Raw genomic sequence first — 18,523 nt, forward strand, 5'->3', positions numbered from 1 at the left:
ATCTGAGAAGACGATTTTCGCTCTCTGCAGACCTTTGGTTCCGCGCAGAAGCGGAATATGCTTCTTGTTACTCATGAAATCAAGCCCAGAGCAGCCCCTGGCCTTGTCGGAGGTGGCTGGCCCTTACTGATAAGCTGCTTACCTGCACTGTTATTCAGCAGCTCTTTTGCGGGGTCTGCTTGTTCTTTCTCAGTTACTCCAGACAGGTGGTACGAATGCCACCTGTCCCTTCGGTTCTCAGATCATTCTCACTTTCTACGGGCGGACGGCTGATTTGGTGGAGACAGCAAGCGGGATGCATGCTAAGCTTACTAATTGCAGCAACGTACTCAGTGTCGATCGCGGTCCTCTGGTTTGAATGAACTGTCCGAAAATTATTTGGAGCACAGAGATCCAACTTGTGAAGCATCTTGAGTATTAATAAACCGCTTCAACTGTACTGACTCCATTTTTACATCACTAACGGTTTCATGGCACTAAAAGCCAAATTTTCAGATAAAACAGGCTGAGATTCATAGGAAAAATCTCAAGGAAATGTAATTCAGTCAGTAAAGAAATGGCTTACAAGGCGGTTGTTTGTCTGATTATTGAGTACTGTTAATAAATCTAAGACCCTACGAGTTAGAACTGATAGAAGAGAGAGAGAGCGAATCCAGCGGGCGCTTTCGCGCTAACAAAACGAATGTGTTGCGAACGTCAGTACTCCGCATTCGATTTTCTGAATTTCCTGAGTTAGTTTTGTAAGGGTCCCATATTGTGATAGTTTAATGTCCAGTGTACAACGCGGTCTTTAGAGCCAGACTGTGATGCAGTACTTGCGCATCCCTCAAACGACGGTTCTGTGAGCTCCTTTCTTCATGAATGGGGTGTACTTCCTGAGGGTTGTTCCACTGAATCTTAGTCTGGTATCTGGCTTTCCTACGATTGGTTCTATGCCGTCGTTCCACTTAAAACTGCTCCTACGCATTCTCCAAGATAGTTACTGGCTGTATCTGCTTCTAGTGTGTGTTTGGTAATCATGTAATCATACATGTACGGAACTTTCCTCCTGTTTATGTGCATTTCCTTATATCCGTTCATGTTGTCAACTGCAATCCATATAACATACGTAGAATTTCTGCAATACTTTCAGCATTTCTCTACAATTTTCTAGCGTTGAAACTCCATTATACACATCATCTGTGAACAACCCCATGGTGCTTTCGACGATTTCCATTTAGTGAACGAAGTTCCTATAACACTCCCTTACTTTAAGCCCAAAGTTACATTTACGTCTGAAGATTTCACTTAGTTACAAATTACACGCTGCGTTCTATTTGCTACAAACTCTTCAACCCAATCACAAACCTGGTGTAGTACTCCGTACGATAGTATTTTGTTCATTAGGCGACTGTGCGGAACTAGTCCGAAAAAAAAAATCTCTCACCATTCAAGGGAGTGAATCCGGTTTGAAAAGTCGCTGCCGGTGCAACTTATGCGTTACCTCTACACCACAGATCTGCGACAGTGAAAACGAGTTCCCTTCCTGTTGGGACTTGCGCACTGCGTACGTAACTCCAGGCGTAAATGCTGCACAGACTGCAAATGGAAAGAATTCGATCTATTCCCAATAAAGTGCTACCACACACCTGAGCTGATACGAGTCCTAAATGTTCGGTCTGTCCTCTTCATTTCTTCATAAGTTTGGCACTTCTTCCCTTCCAATAGTTTTTCGACAATTTTCTTTCTTGGTCTCCCCTTGGGTTCTCTTTCCAAATGTTTTAATTCCATCATGTATCTTAGAAACTACTGTGTCTCAATAAATGTCCAAAAAGTATCGTTTTCGTTTTTTGTATAGTTGCTACGAGAATTCTCTGCTCGCTGATCTCTTTCAGAACATCTTCATTGGGTTTCATCTGTCCAGTTATTCCTCGTTAGCATTCTCCCAGGTCCCAATTCCACCGCATCTAAGTTTTTTTCTGTTTGTCTACAACAACGTCCAATTTTCACATCCATGTAGAGCCAACCTCAAGAAGAATATTTTGACCAATCGTTTCTCCTTTTCTCTATCAAAAGGAGGAAACTGAAATATGTAATTACTCAGGTAACGTTACGTATAACACAATATAAGCGAGTGTCACTGTCGCTGACAACGCAGAAGCCAGAGAGCAGACACGAAATTCGGAGGCGACAGTCGAAGTAGTGGGACTTTCACAAGTCTGAAGGGCCACCGCCCTTGTCCATTGTCGACTGCCGTGAGCTGCACAAAGGCCACTTCGACGACTTGTTGCTCTCAGCGAGTTATTATCACCCCTTGCGTACTACTCTATTGTCCCGTTACAGTGAGGCACCAGCAACCGTTCTACAAAATACCGACGCACACATTCCCGTCGGTAACAGTATACTCCATCATGTTTAAGTACTGTAAAACTCCAAACGTAGGATTTCAAACTGCAATCCACCAAAGTTTGAGAAAACGTGGGAGGAGAACCGAGTCCAATTGTTTGGAGCTAGAATAAAGCATCTCAAGAGGATGCATTTAGATTCAGACGTCTAGAACAATGAAAATTAACTGTTATTATTCACACTAGCGCAAAATAATGATTTAACATATTTTTGGATTGACCTCACATTTACACAATATCAGAAACGTTAGGGTTTGACGTCTACTGAACGTCAGTGCGATGACAAGGAAGTCACGAAGCCGGAAAAGATTGGTGAGAAAATCGGCCGTGATCTTTTTTGGCAGAATTATTCCACCGTTAGCTTGAGGTGATTTGGCGTAACCATGAAAACTTAAATTACTGTGACCGGACGGGGATCTGAGTCGTCGTCCTTCCAATTACGAATTCCGTGTCCTAACCACTGCAGGAACCGCCTCGACTTGAGCATACGTTTTCGAAATAGAAATCCAGAGGTTCGAATTTTTATACAGTTCGTCTTAAGCTTTTCTTTGGACTATAGTACGTGCGTACGAAATTTGGAAAGTAATAACACGGGCAACCGCCAATACAATCGAGATTGAAAACATTATGGTGTTCGTAAGTACTATTCGATTTATGAGTGTCTTATTACTTCCTTACTGAACGTCATGGCAATACGAAAGTTTATACTAAAGCCTTGACAATTAGAAAAGTATCGTATCCTTCTTCCCGGTAATGTTAATAGGGTTTCGCTAGATTCTTAATGGTGTTGACTAGCCATAAATGTCATGAGACAGTAAAATGTCGTGTAGAAAGAAAGCTTTACCGTTAAGGCAGTTCGCCAGTTTATTTACCACACGTATTTCAAAAAAGAATCAGCTCATCCGAGACGAAGATGCGAGAGGTGCCTCTTTCCACACTAAACTCAATAATTAAGTCGTCATGAGAAAACTTTCATTTGACACCAATGTGGTAAATACGGAATATGGGAAAATAATTGAAACGTGGAATAATTTCTAAGTCATGCCGTAATATATTTTTCATACAAAACCGATCACAAATGCTCATTTAAATCTGTTAATACCATAGAAAACTGTTTTTCAATAGACATTAATTCACAATTTTGCAAGAAAAATTGTGTATAAAGATAAGAACGACTAATTTGAGCTACAGCCTCATACAGTCGTAGATACAACAATACAGAACACTGGAGAGGAATTCTGTCTTACGCAAGACATCTTTGTAATTTTGCTTTCACCCAGATACGATGATGATGATTGGTATGTTGGGCACTCAACTGCGCGTTTATCATCGCCCGTACGAATTCCGAACTTTAGCTCAGTCCAATCTTGCCACTTTATGAATGATGATGAAATGATGAGGACAACACAAATACGCAGTCATCTCGAGGCAGGTGAAAATCCCTGACCCGACCAGGTATCGAACCTGGTACCCCCTGTCACCCGGATATGTTTCAGCACTTTCTGTGCCGTTTTCAATGGGTTCGTTTTTCGTTTTATACTACGCAATCTACAGCTTGTCACTCGCAAAGAGCAAAACGTTTATAACAAAACTTTTATAACAAAAAACGTTTTATTGTCTGCAGATGACAAGCTGTATATTTCACAGTAGACCTCAAACTACTAGCATAAATATCCAGTAGCTCCACGTAGGAAGAAAAATAAACGAACCCTTTGGGCATAGCACAAAAAAGTGCTGAAACATAGCTGGCTGAAAAGAAAACTAAGGTGTTTTGAAAAAGGAGGAATTCCTCTACGATTTTCTTAGGAAGGACGGAAATAAGAAGAACTGTAACATTCAGAAGATGATTTATACGGAACATCTTGATGATTCTGTGCCATTATTATTCCTACAGTTTTAACCTAAAGACCATCGTACGGCAAGAGTTTCGCTTTCAGAGTTTGAATCTATCGCTCTGAGAGCTAGAATCTATCTCCTTTGCAGAGGTGCACAGATGATGGAAGAATATCGGTATAAAGGCGTTCGGCAAATAGCACGAAGCGACCAGCGACACTTACAATCTGGGTCTGACCAAACGACGCACCTGGGTAGCCTAAAGGTAATACGAAACCAGGAATCCAGGTTCGAGTTCTGGTCCTGGCAGAAATTTTCAATTATCATTGCATATGGAGTCAATCAATTTAAATAAAATTACACAATTTTTAAAGAGTATAATTACTTCATATTTCTTCCTCTAAGCAGATAAATACAGGAGAGTCCAACGTCCAGTGAAACGTACTACTTACGTTCATCATCTGAAATCTGTCTTCTAGATGACTCCATAAAAGGAAACCTAATCAGGTATGAGAGAGTAAGTTATCTCCAGTAAAGAGGAGCGGGCTAACTGCGTTTATAGATGCGGTTTTCTACGACCTGGCTGCTGTGGGATTCGACTGTTTAAACATAGAGGAGAGAGCAGATAGGTCGAAAGAGTAAACTGAAGGCATCAATGAGGGGGAGGACTTATTCGATGACTTGATAGAACAATAAACTGAAGTCAATATGGATGACATAAGGGATCCAATACTACAGCACACTTTAAAATAGCTCTGGAAGGCTTAGATCAAATAAGGTAGAAGGGATAGGAAACATTACATCAGAATTTCTAAAATCATTACGGTAAATGGCAACGAAACGATTATTCATGATCGAACTCTCGGAAAGATATCACCCACACAATTCCGAAAAAAGCAAGGGCAGATAAGTGCGAAAACTATCGCACAATCAGCTTAGCAGCTCATGCATCCAAGTTGCTGGCAAGAGTAATATACAGAAGAATGGAAAAGAAACGTGAGGATCTGCCAGATGATGATCATTTCGACTTTAGGAAAGGTAAAGGCAACAGAGAGGCAGTTCTGACGTTGTGCATGATACTGGAAGCAAGACTGAAGAAAAATCCAGACACGTTCATAGGATTTGTCGACCTTGAAAAAGCGTTCGACAATGTAAACTGACGCAAGACGTTCGAAATTCTGAGAAAAATCGGGTTCAGCTATAGGGAAAAGCGGGTAACATACAAAATGTACAAGCGGCAGGAGTGAACAATAAGAGTGAAACACCAAGAACGAAGTGCTCGGATTCAAAAGGGTGTAAGGATCTAGTCTTTCACCCCTATTGTTCAATCTATTCATGGACGACGCAACGGTGGGAATAAACGAAAGGTTCAAGAGTAGGATTAAAATTCAGGGTGAAAGGATGTCACTAATATTCGCTGATGGCATTTCTACACTCAGTGGAAATGAAGAATTACGGGATATGTTGAATGGAATGAAGTCTAATGATTATTGAATATGGATTAAGAATAAACCGTAAAAAGAGAAAAAGTAATGAGATGCAGTAGAAATGTGGACAGCCAGAAACTTCAAATTTGGTGGTCACAAAGTAGGCAAAGACAAGGATTTCTGCTACCTTGGAAGCAAAGAGGACATAAAAGGCTTTCTGGCCAAGAGAAGTCTACTGGTAGCACACATAGGCCTTAATTTGAGGAAGAAATTTCTGAGAATGTAGCATTGTGTAATAGTCAAACATGGAAAGTGGGAAAACTTGATCAGAAGGGAATCGAAGTGTTAGAGATGTGGTGCTACAGAAGTATGATGAAAATTACATGGACTGATAAAACAAGTAGTGAAGGGGGTTCTCCGCAACATCGACGAAGAAAGGAACATCTGGAGCAACACTGACAAGATGAAGGAACAGGTTGACTGGGCATTTGTTAAGGCATCAGAGAACAGCCTCCATGGTACTAGAGAGTAATGTAGAGGCTAAAAACAGTAGGGGAAGACAGAGACTGGAACACACTCAGCAAATAATTGACGACGTAGGGTGCAAATTTTACTCTGACATGAAGAAGTTGGCGGACAGGAATTCGTGGCGGACCGCATCAAAAAGAAGACTGCAGGACTCATTTGTAAACCCTAACGTTTCTAATCAACAATTCAACAAATATCAGAGAACGAGCTTCTGAACTAGGAAATATCAACTTTTTAGGATGTTTCACTGAAAACTGCCTGCAGCCATATCACGTACAAAATTCTCGTTTTGAGGTATTCGAAGGCAAGTAACTGTTTGTGTCTGGGCGCTAGGAGATTATTGTCAGCATCCCAACAATGTGAGTTTTTCGCGTTTCAAGTTGCTTACGGATGATGCCTTATTCTCCAGGGAACAACTGTTTAACGTGTACAACTGTTATCAGTGTGTTAATGAAAAATTCTATTACAACGAACAACACAGTCGCCAGGAACAGTTTTACAGCAGATGTCACGATGAGAATCATCAGATTGACTGGAAGGAGCGAGATGGACAGCGGTTAACAGAAGAGAAACTGATATTCAAGAGGCTTGGGGTTCACATTCTGGTCTAGCAACGATGATTCACCTTTTCTTTTTATTCCTCAACCGGGTAAGGCGAATGTCGGGGTGGTTACTTCAAAAGGAACCAATCCGAACTTGTTTACCGTCTCTAAAAAACACAGTTAACGGGACTTAAACTCTTGACTTCTCTCTTCCTTAACGTCATCTACCTCCCTGTTTAAATTGACAATTTCTTTTACGCTGGCAGACTAGATGCAGTTGTCTCCTGCAGCTGCCCGCCGGCTCGCCATATTTAACACAACTGTCTGTTCTCCGAAACATCTCTGACATAAACGACGTGATAATTTCGGCAGATGAACAAAGTGATCACTTCGTTTACATCACAGGTAAGCGGACACTGGTTATCCTATGTGGCTTCCACGACGACTACACACATTTAGATTTTATCCGATCTACTTTTGTCAGTGGGCCTGATGACGATGTAATGTAATAGTGAAACCGACAGCTAAGTAAAAAGTACAAAATTCACGACTGCAGCTGTACTGTTGTTTACCTCTGATCTAATATTGTTTGACACTAGTAAAGAGCTGGCTGCAAATTTCTTGAGGCAGGAAGAAAACATTCGATGCCTCTCAGAAAGTTTCCAGTGCTCGAAGACGTGGTAGATTTTATGGCGATGGAGGAAACAGAAATTTCGAGAATTTTCTGCAAAAAGGTTTCAACAATATAATAATATAAAATTTAGTTTTTGTTCTGTTTTTCATCATTGTTTATTTTAGAGTTACTGATCTACCTGTTACAACAAAAGTTATGTTATCTCCGCATTAACGAACATTAACATTCGTCGTCCTTAAATTCCATTGCCAGCAACACATCGCGGTTGGATATCTCATGTGGATTACCTGTGCTACTGTTCCTGAAGTGCACATTAATATCCTCACAAATAGTTGCCATTGGAATATCGCTAGCAAAGTCCATTTAAAAGTCAAGTAAACGCTGATGATACATCTCATCGGATGTAAAAAGTTATGGACGGGAGTATACAACTTGTTTACGTTAGTATGTTCAGCTTTAGCAATCATACTCCGTATGCGGAGTGTTTAGAATTAATAGTTTTCGATTTTTGAAGAAGTAGAAGTATTTCTGCATGATGGAAAGAGCGAAAAAATGATCAAGTCGTGAGTGGTTCGCTTACATTCTTTAAAAGGTTTGATACGGTTTTACTACACATTCCCTTACTGCTAGGGACGATATAATAAGCTTAAGTGCAGTCCAAGAACATATAAAGGTGACTCCGTATAAACTGGCAGTTTAATCGCCACCTGCACACCGAAGTGATAGACCACAAGTAGAGGAACAACACAGGCAACAGTGCATTTTTTTATCTGCCGAACCACACATAGGTGTCAGTTCAGGTACTGCAAGGATGAGGCAGTGGCATCCCTTTCATACTGGACACCCGAGAAATTCCTGTCGAAATGCGTGTTCACCTAGGCACCGTTGCTGGCGTGTTGATGCACACCTGTAGGTCCAGCGCTACAAAAATCTGTTCCAATGCTTCCCAGAATAGCACACATTGCATTGTTCCTAGCAATCCTAATGGGACATGCGAGCTGCATCAAGCCGTGCACCCATGTTTACATGCCCAGTGAGACTGAAGCATGGCGGGAAATGTTCACGCAGTGACCAGGACCTGTTTTGAAAATAGCCCAGAATTACACTAATTGCATTCTTCCCACTGGTAATAATGAGACATCGCATATTCCCTACCTGGAAATCGTGACACAGTGCTGTCAAAACATGTCTTCTAAACATTAAACTTTCTCATCACCACTACAAGAATTCATCATGTCTGTGCACACTCGCGAAAACACTATAAATCATAAATGAATTCTTGTTGTTTGGAAAGAGAGCACTGTCTAAGCACAGATGATGGGGGGGGGGGGGGGGAGTCAGAACATTTGCAAAACTGCAGAAATGATGGCAGTTGGAAGAGGCATAGGGACTATCTAAAATTTTACTGTAGCTGATACATTCGAGAAAAAAAGGTTCAAATGGTTCTGAGCACTATGGGACTTAACAGCTATGGTCATCAGTCCCCTAGAACTTAGAACTACTTAAACCTAACTAACCTAAAGACATCACACAACACACAGTCATCACGGGGCAGAGAAAATCCCTGACCCCGACGGGAATTGAACCCGGGAACTCGGGCGCGGGAAGCGAGAACGCTACCGCACGACCACGAGCTGCGGACTCCAGTTCGAAAAAAAGGTGACTCTTTCAAAGATATGAGAGTGCCAGAAATATGGTTCACTAGTGGCTGTAATCATCAAAGGACTTCTCCATAGGATCCAATGCAGGTATATGGTTGAATGGAAAGACTTGATTCCAAATCCCAGACAGCAACACTAAGAGATCTGAAAAACTAGTGTACATTTGTTACTACCTCACAGCACACCATCTACTGTTTGTGATCCTTCTCAATCAACCATCACCTGTAACCCAGTCGATATATCACCAAACCTCTGACGTGGAATCGAGACAGAATGCGTTACAAATACTGGAGAAATATGTAGCAGGGGCGTGGGCTACTCGAAAATACCGGTTTCATACAATGTTCCTTAGCCAAGTCACTTACTAAATTCGGTAATTTTATTACGAGGTTGCACCATCAGCGATGTGTAACCGCACTGCTGGTCTGATAACATACACTCCTGTGATCACCGTCTATATTCATTGTCACGGTATTTGTCTGGAAAATGCCACTGCACTAAGAGGTAATGCCATACCTCAATTTATTAAGCCAGTATAGCTTTTAATATGGATACTTGTAAGCGCCTGTAGAATCAAGACCGCTTGTGATAGTAATATTGTTGTGTTTTTTAACATCTGGCGGCTTGTAAGACGATTGCACCACTCTTTCTAAGAGACAGTGGTCCCACTCGTAAGAAAAACTTAAGAGACATGTCCACCCATCGCTGATTTTCGGTAGTATTATTTAGTACCGGAGGCAATCAGTTATTGGCCAAGTATTATACTTAGTAGTAGAGGATACGTGATAGGTTCACCTTGAGCAACAGCCTTGTAAAGTATGTGACATGTGCAAAGGAAACGACTATGTCCAGTTGTAAGGAAGGCATGGATTTGACGTGGAATACTGCGACAGCAAAGGGAAAAGTACGTTAAGTCATAAGAATGGTACAGATATTTCTATTTCCAGAGTCACACCGTTAGCAGGGTGTATTCCCGATACTTCGCTTACTGTCGAATTTCATCCAATTGAGACTGATCTTAATATTTAAATTAAAGTACAGGGATAAAATATATATGTGACCGGTTTTCTAGGACTATTTGGCCTATGTGTGGTTGGCGTGCAGCGCTGGTGAACTGTGGCGGGAATGATTCACGTACCAGTAGGGGCTGTCCGAATGGAGAGGATTGTTGGGAGTTAGGAATGTAGCTGACTTAACCGTGTCGTCCTCTAGCCGTCCGAATAGCGAACTAAAACGTAGTATACATTGGACAGCTTTCGCGATCGGGTGAAAATTTCACAAGATTCAATATGGACATGGGTTTGCACTGGACCATTATTCTGTCCCCTGTAAATTGTCTGGTTGACTGCTTCTGCACATTTCGCGTCTTTATTTAGTTGGGGGAACATCGACTGTGGAGTGTCAGGTGGAAGACACGTCTGCTGGTTCTCTATACATCAGAAACACCTTAGTTGACTTTGTAAATTATAGGGATGATTTGGAATCTGTTACATCACTGATATTGGTATTTGCAAGTGGAAATATCATTTTCCTCTATTTTTTTCAGATTTCACATAAAGGTCTTCGAAGACAGGATAAGTTTCCAGTTACTCAGTGCTTTACAGCATGCTCCAGCTCACAAGCAAGCAAGAAGGTCGAACCCAGCCTTTGTACAACAGTTCTGAGTGTGACTTCGGTCTACTGAGTATGCTCTGGTCATGTGTCGGGGGGGGGGGGGGGGGCAGATGACCAGACAACCTCGCAGGAAATATCTAGTGCACCGAGGAGAGTACCTATGGTGCACGTGCTTATGCTGTCTGTCTTCGCGGTATATGTATGAGTGTCTTGTGGTCGATCAGCTATATGCATGATGCAACTGGGGCGATTTTGTATGTTTACTACATCGACACGGCATGCTGTGATACATTGTTGAGTTGGAGATTGGTTTCACGCTCTGTTATTCAAGCTTCTCTCCTCAGTGGCAGAGCAGTGTAATTGAGTAGGTGTCTTTCCATATTCGACGATCTGTAGGCCACTTTGAAGGGTTTAATTGTCACAGCAATTTGGTGATCAGTACAAATAGTTTTGCCACTGAAAGTCTTGTCTTCAGAAAGAAAAAAAAAAGACGAACAGGGCCCCCACACCAGCAGCATCAGTAATTTGGAGGGTAATTTCAGTAAGATCCAATCAGAATGTTCCATTCATTAACAAGACGTCCTTAGTGCTGGGATTGGCTACAAACTGTTTCGAACAAGATGGAGGCAACATACCTATGGAAAGTTTTGAGACAGCAAGTGTTCAAAGACAAGCTGAAGCATACCATCCATCTCTCGGGCAGGGATGCCATCACTCATCGCCACTGTGGCTTTAGAACATCTCTAGACCAGTAGCTGTAAGACACCGAAAATCCTTGCAATTTTTCTCTTCTGTAGGACAGTGCTTCGAATTCTGTTCGTGTAACTGTTCTGATTTCCCCCCTGTCTGTGCTTAGACAGTGCTCTCTTACCAAACAACAAAAATTGTTTTATGATTTATGTTGTTTTCGCGAGTGTGCACAAACATGATGAAGGCTTTTAGCAGTGAGATCGTTTAATGTTTCTGAGACGTTTGTTGACAGCAGATGTCACGATTTCCAGGAAGGGAATTCGTGGTGTCTCGTTAGCACCATTGAGAAGAATGTAATCGCTTCTATTCTCAGCTATTTTCGAAGCAGGTCCCGGTCTCTACCCGAACATTTTGCGGCGATGCGTCAGCTGGGCAGGTAAGTATGGGTGCATGCCTAGATGCAGCTCGCATGTCCCGTTAGGATTGCTACGAACAATGCACCCTGTGCTATTCTGGGAAGCTTTGGAACAGATTTTTATAGCGCTGGACCCACAGCTCTGTGCTATCACGCCAGCAACAGTGCCTAGGTGAACACGTATTTCGACAGGAATTTCTGGGGTGTCCAGTGTGCCTCATCCCTGTGGGACCTGAACCGACACCTGCACATGGTTCGGCAGCTGACAGCTGTGTCGTCACTTCATGGGGGCCCCCGGTGGATCGCGACTCCTGGGAGCGTGTGCTGTAGCACCCTGTGTGCTCCAGTGGACAGGGGATGGCGGGATGAGTTTTTTATTAGCGATCTTTTATTTAAACTATATTTCACCGATCAATAGGACGCTGTGAATTAAAAAAAGACAACGGCATGTATGTGAAGAATATCGATGTAATTAATTTACATAAATTTGTTATATCCACGTGGTTTTAGCGGTACAATAGTTAAGAAGAGGGTGTGCATTGAGTGTGTGACATGGATATGAACAACAGGTTAAGTGCAGAAGACTAGGCTAATTTGCATAATTTTTGTGTAAAACACAAGACAATAGTTTAAGGAGAAGGGTTACAAAGAACAATGCGCTAGAAATGGATTTCAAAAGCATATTAAATTCGAAAAGTGCACCAGAAATTGGTGATGATGATGATGATGAAGTCCCATACTCCGCGACGGAGCGTAGGGGACGATGCGGGAGACCCGCACCGCCGTACTAGGCAAGGTCCTAGTGGAGGTGGTTTTGACATTGCCTTCCTCCGACCGTAATGGGGATGAATTATGATGATGATGAAGATGACACAACAACACCCAGTCATCTCGAGGCAGGAAAAATCCCTGACCCCGCCGGGAATCGAACCCGGGACCCCGTGCTCGGGAAGCGAGAACGCTACCGCGAGACCACGAGCTGGTGTGAGGACATAACTAATTATTTAATTTCATATCAAAAGCGGTACAATTGTTTAAGGAAATGGGGGTGACATGGAAAACCACTTAACAGAACAATAGGTTAAGTGCCAACAATGGCCTGAACATTAGGTTAAGATACCCAGAGTAGAATGCTGCACATTAGGCTATGCAACATGTTTGCCCCATGTGATTACTTCTTACAAGACCTACATGTTTCCAAACAGCAGAGAATTGTGAGCAAGAGAAATCGAATCCCACAAACTGATTTTTTTATAAATAAACAATATACCCTTCAATTTCCTGTTATGAGATCCTTTCTCTCCACTGAAGGGCCACCAGTTTTCATAACTCCACACACTGCCTTGAATTCCCTAAACTGTTTAAATAAACAATATTCCACATATTGTCTACATTGTTTAAACAATATTCCATACATAGCAATCGATTTCTGGACAAATTCTTTAACTACAGAAATAAACTATATTCCATACACTGCCATAAATAATTACTAATATTCTATATATTGTCTAAAGTCCCTAAACAATATTCCATGCTGTGCAGGGTAACCACACGGTCTGAGGCCCCTTGTCATGGTCTACGCGGCTCCCCTCCCCCATCGGAGGTTCGAGTCCTCCCTCGTGTGTGTGTGTGTGTGTGTGTGTGTGTGTGTGTGTGTGTGTGTGTGTGTCTGTGTGTGTAACGTAAATTCACTTAAGTACTGCGTAAGCTTAGGGACAGCAGTTTGGTCCTATAAGACCTTACCACAAATTTCCAATATTCCACACACAATGCAACATAATTCCCTTCAACTGACTGATGAACTGAGTCTTTTTCCCGCCAATTTATGGGGTGAGGGTGGGAGGGGAGAGGGTTTACCAGAGGCAGCGAGGTTAATTAACTGATCAATTTAATTAAGCAGTCAATCAAACTGATAAAAGTGGGAGGGGCTATTCCAATAACTCAGACCTGAATGTTTACCTGTAGCAGTGAGGGAAGGAGGGAGGTTTCCTGAGGGGAGGAGGGGACAATAGGTTAAGTGCCTGTTAATCCAGAGGAAGGATCTTTTTAGGACAACAATAGGTTAAGAAGTACCTGTCAATCCAAGGGGAACAATAGGTTTGCCCCTGAGTGCATACCTGCCTCTGATGTAGGCAACCTGCACTAACGAAATAGACTGATGCCCCTGCTGTTCCACTACTACCAAAACATTACGATCATGGAAAATACACAAGATTATGGATGCCATGGTTTTACATCACTGCCAAAATAACAGCAAATAGGCAGTACATTGCTGAATGTGATAAACGTTCCCAGCAAATATGCAGAAGAACAAGTAATATGATGTGGTTCTGGCAGCTGACGGAAGACGAGGATGCACAGAAGGAAACGAATATGTTGGTTCAACTGTATCAGCAGAACTTCAAGAAGACTGAATGTGAAGACACACACAATTTAATAGGACCATTTTACAGTTTTTTCATGGAGCTAAAATATCCACTGTTTTTAAAATCCTTGTATTTTGTGCGGATGCATGCACATGCACATGCACACACACACACACACACACACACACACACACACACACACACACACACACACATATTTTTCCAATTAATGACTATTGATATCGACAACTTCATACCAGACAATAAAATCAATGGCACCAAATAATAAAAGCCATGAAGTCATCACTGAATTATGGATTTTATTATTTGACGCTATTAATTTTATTGCTTAGCGTGAAGTTGTAAATATTTTTTATGAACTGACGACGGACAATCAACCGAAACTGGTTGTTCAACAAAGAAATTTTATCGGCATCTCTTGGCGGTAAATCACGACGTTCTTCACATATTTACAAGCTGTGGGGCGCACCTTCTTGAAGTATGCAGGGTGGTCAGAACAGTCTTGTGAGAGTGTTGGCGGTAGGTTTTGCTGAGAAAAAAACTGTTTAGAAAACAAGTCGATACGTTGTGCGGTTTCCGAGTTAATTAGCATTTAAGTTCGCTAGTCACGCTGTTGTGCACGCAAATTCTAACGGGCCGCCAGAGACGCTGTCGCCACAGGTGTTAATATGCTTCAGGTGAAAATTTTACGAAAACCTAACGAAGATGTCTTTGAAATCTCTATCGCCTATCATCCACCACAAAACCTCGAGCCGTCCACTAATGGGTGGTAGGGACCAGGTTGACCAACACTGATCTACGATATTAGAACAACTGACACCAATTGCATCTGATCTGGAGGGCAGCATGAATTTGCGCGTAATGGCCAGATTAGCTAACTTCGTTGCTAATAACTCAGAAATGGCCCGATGTATCGTACTGTTTTCTTCACAATTATTTCCAAGCACAGGCTATCCTGTAACACCCTTACAAACTTTTCACGCTTTCTGACCACCCTGTATAATGCTTAACGGGCGAATTTGGCACGAGTCAATGTGTCCTACCCAACTCTTCATTGTCAAGTGAATTTTATGCGCTTTGTATGCTTATTATTTCAACGCGTGCTTCAATAATCAAGATTTAAAGTGCTGTAAAAGCTAAGCGAGTGTCGGCATCATAGGTGTTTCCATGCAAACGGGCAAGCAAAGCGAGGTCAAACACTTGCTGGAGGCTGAGCTACTGACCCTAGGGCTGGCACGGGGGCTGGGGGCGGACATACGGCGCACGGCGTCGCGCAGCTTGGGTGGCGGCTTGGGTGGCCGCGATTGCGACGACGGGGGCGGCGTCGGCGCGCGGACCGTGGCCGGCCGGTACTCCTCAGCGGACGAGGGGGCGGCGGGCCGCGGGCCTCCCCAGCACGACGCGCCCGCCCCCAGCACTTCCGTCGGGGGTGGCGCGGTCGGCACAGGCATGGCCTGCTGCGTCTGGAAGTAGCAGCCGGGGGCGGGAGAAGAGGCGCGCCGCTCCCAGCAGGAGGCAGAGGGCACTTCGGCGGCGGGCAGCGCCTGCTGCTGGTAGAAGTAGCCGGGGGCGGCGGGCGAGGATGCGCGCCGCTCCCACGGCGGCTGCGGCCGCTGCGGCTGGGGGCGGTAGAACACGCCGGGGGGCGGCCCCGGGGCCGGCTGCTCGACCGTCAAGTCCCACCCCGAGCCGGGGGCGGCGCCGCCCAACGCGGGAGAAGATCCCCATCCGTTGCTGGCAGGGGGCAGCTGCTGGAGTGGCTGCTGCTGGTAGTAGGCGGGTGAGGAGCCGCGCCGCTCGATGTACACGTCCCAGCCTGCGCCCGGACCCACCCCCGAACCGGGCCTGCTGCCGCCCCCGCCTCCGCCGACCCCGATGCCGGCGTAGCTGGGTTTACGACGCGGCACGGGCGGCGACGGCGTCGGCCGCAAGCGCAGCAGAAACGTCACTTCTTCGTCGGCCGCGTACGAATCCATGTCGTCCGCCGCTTCCGACAGCATCGACACTCCACTCACTCGTCAGCCACTTGCTACCGGATGCGACACAAAGCGAGCAGGCGACTACAACGTCAGCTCTTCCTTCTGCTCCTCGCACTCAACAGTTAGTTGAATGCACCGCACTGCACACGACTGGAAGAGAACTTAACCACTGCTCACTGCCTCCGACGGTCAATCACTGGATTATTTTCTATTGCACACGTCACTAAGGAGCTCGAACCAGCCAGTCGAACATCACACACAGTGTCTCGAAATGTGTCGTGTCGAACGATGATCTGAAAAACATGCTATTCATATTGGGCGAAACCGAAGTAATCGTAACTAGCAGAAAAAAAGGAGTGAACAAAATCTGGAACACGTAAGAGGAGAGTATGGTGTCTTACTGAGCTGCCTAACAGAGAATACGAATACTTTAAAGCGGAAAGTTTAGTTTAATTTCTGTTCCTGAAGCCACAAGCTGGACGCCGGCGGTATTGAGAAGTTTGCCACTCACGTGCGGGGCCACTTGCTGCCGTGCCTCTCGCACGTTTCTCGCCTGTCTCAGCTTCTAGACGATGACGGCGGGTTTGAAAACGATTCCCCGTTGACATACTGTGTCAAAAACTCGCGTAATGGTGTTGTCGTTCTCATCGCCGTGTAAGACACGATGGCAGGCAGTGGCCGGCGCGCTGCGTTACTCACGGCCAGAAATACACTGCAGTGGGACTCACTGCCCGCCGCGGAGAGGACCGCACGGCTCGGCCCGCTCTCAGATGCCGCCCAATTAAGTGCGATGCTCAGCAGCTGTCAGGCACATACGGAGCCAGCGCGCCTACCAGCGACAATCGAAAACAACCACTTCGCTTGTTACTTTCCGCCAGCAGATGCGTCCGGCATGACAGCACATACGCCAGAACAGTAATTTGTGGTTTCGCAAACTGCAGCAGGCTAACAACTTCAAAATAGTGCCAAGTCCAGAGAAAACTGTTGATTCAAGTTACGTGTGAATCGACGAAAAGATATTGCTAGAATTTGAAGGAAAACTGCGCGTCACTGGGACACACTTCCGCATTTATAGTACATGACGTGGTTAAAACAGTTAAGTGGTGAGGTGAAATGAGAGAATAACCGATCAGTGTAAAAATTCCCCATTGTGAGCGCTCTAATTTTCCACTCGTAAGATGTGTAGTGGTTTTCACCTGAGTTACAAAAGTCACAATGAAAGAGCTAGACTCTGCAGTTAACCGACATCGCCCAATCATCTGAGAAACTAAACTGGAAATGCCTCACGAAGCTCCTCATGGGAATCCTGCCCTTAATGAAACGTTTCCGCCGCAATGGTGAGTTTATCATCAGGAACTGACGCAATCGTACGAGTACACAGTTTTGCTACTCACAGCCGCCTTGACTCCTTGAAAATAAAGCCTTTCGAAAAACATGAAAGAAACAATATAAACGAAATGAGAGAAGGAAATTAGTGCGCGGCCCTACGAAATTATTCCTATGGAATATCTGGCGTAAACTGTAGAAAACGATGCACTTTTGTAACACTTGCAACTTCAGAAAATTACACAGGCACCGACACTGAGCAGCAGTTCCAACGAGTCACGCGGCAGTGTAGCTACCGCGCATGCGCAGTGGCGACTTGGCACTGGCGCCGGCTGCGTCCACTGCACACCGGAAGACGTAGCACCCACAGGTGGAGCGCTGACCCACACACGTCTGTGCGTCTGGGCGGCGCGCACGCTCGCGGCTACTGCGGAATACACTGGCCGAGTGGCGGTCGTTGCCGCATTCTGATTTTCCCTCCGGCGGAGGAGCAAACTAGAGCGCCGGGAGGAGGGCGCGCGGCAGAAGACACGACAAAAGAAGGCTAGCGGCGAGAAAAACACGAGCGAAAATACGAGAGCGGCGCGGCGCGTCGCGGCCTGGCGCAGCGCACAGTGTCATCCACTTGGCACATGACCCCGGCCCCAACATATCCCCACCACTCCCCCGAGACCGCCAACGAGAGCCGGCCAAACGCACCAGGGCAGCGCGCCAGGCGAAGATCTGTCTGCCTACCCCAGCACCGGCACTGTCAAATCCTGGCAGGGCTGGTCCCACTTAGAGCCGTCATCCTATACGGGGTGCGCGATAGACCGAATGAGAGGCTGTCCCAAACTTGTAGGGCCAAAACTGTACAGACGGTGACGATCTATTACACGGAGATCAGTTTGGCATCAGGAAAGTTAGTAATGATGGGCTTAGTTTAAGAGAATTGCCAGGAGGAACTGTTTTGTAGGAAGAAGTGGAATTTTGAAGTACTGAAGAATTATGACGTGGGTCTGAACACAACAGGCAGATCGCTTAAAGAGGACAGGAGACCTCTAAAATGTGCAATCACAGAAGTTGTACAGACAAATATAGGTACAAGGAAGGTAACTTCAAAC

At 44.7% G+C, this 18,523-nt stretch overlaps 1 protein-coding gene across 4 annotated transcripts in view; it reads right to left on the reverse strand.

Annotated features, from left to right (window-relative positions):
* Window positions 1–18,050, reverse strand: part of LOC126356275 (liprin-beta-1) — a 299,230-nt gene extending 281,180 nt beyond the window's left edge. The window contains exon 1 of one of the 4 annotated variants that reach the window (XM_050007143.1): window positions 15,339–18,050. In XM_050007143.1, coding sequence (XP_049863100.1) covers window positions 15,339–16,115 — 777 coding nt within the window. In that variant the 5' untranslated portion in view covers window positions 16,116–18,050. The remainder of the gene's footprint in view (window positions 1–15,338) is intronic. The other 3 variants (XM_050007138.1, XM_050007133.1, XM_050007141.1) reach the window with 3 other exon arrangements.
* Window positions 18,051–18,523: the final 473 nt, after the last annotated feature.

This window comes from Schistocerca gregaria, chromosome 3 (assembly GCF_023897955.1).
Source record: "Schistocerca gregaria isolate iqSchGreg1 chromosome 3, iqSchGreg1.2, whole genome shotgun sequence".
In the NCBI taxonomy this organism is placed as follows: Eukaryota; Metazoa; Arthropoda; class Insecta; order Orthoptera; family Acrididae; genus Schistocerca; species Schistocerca gregaria.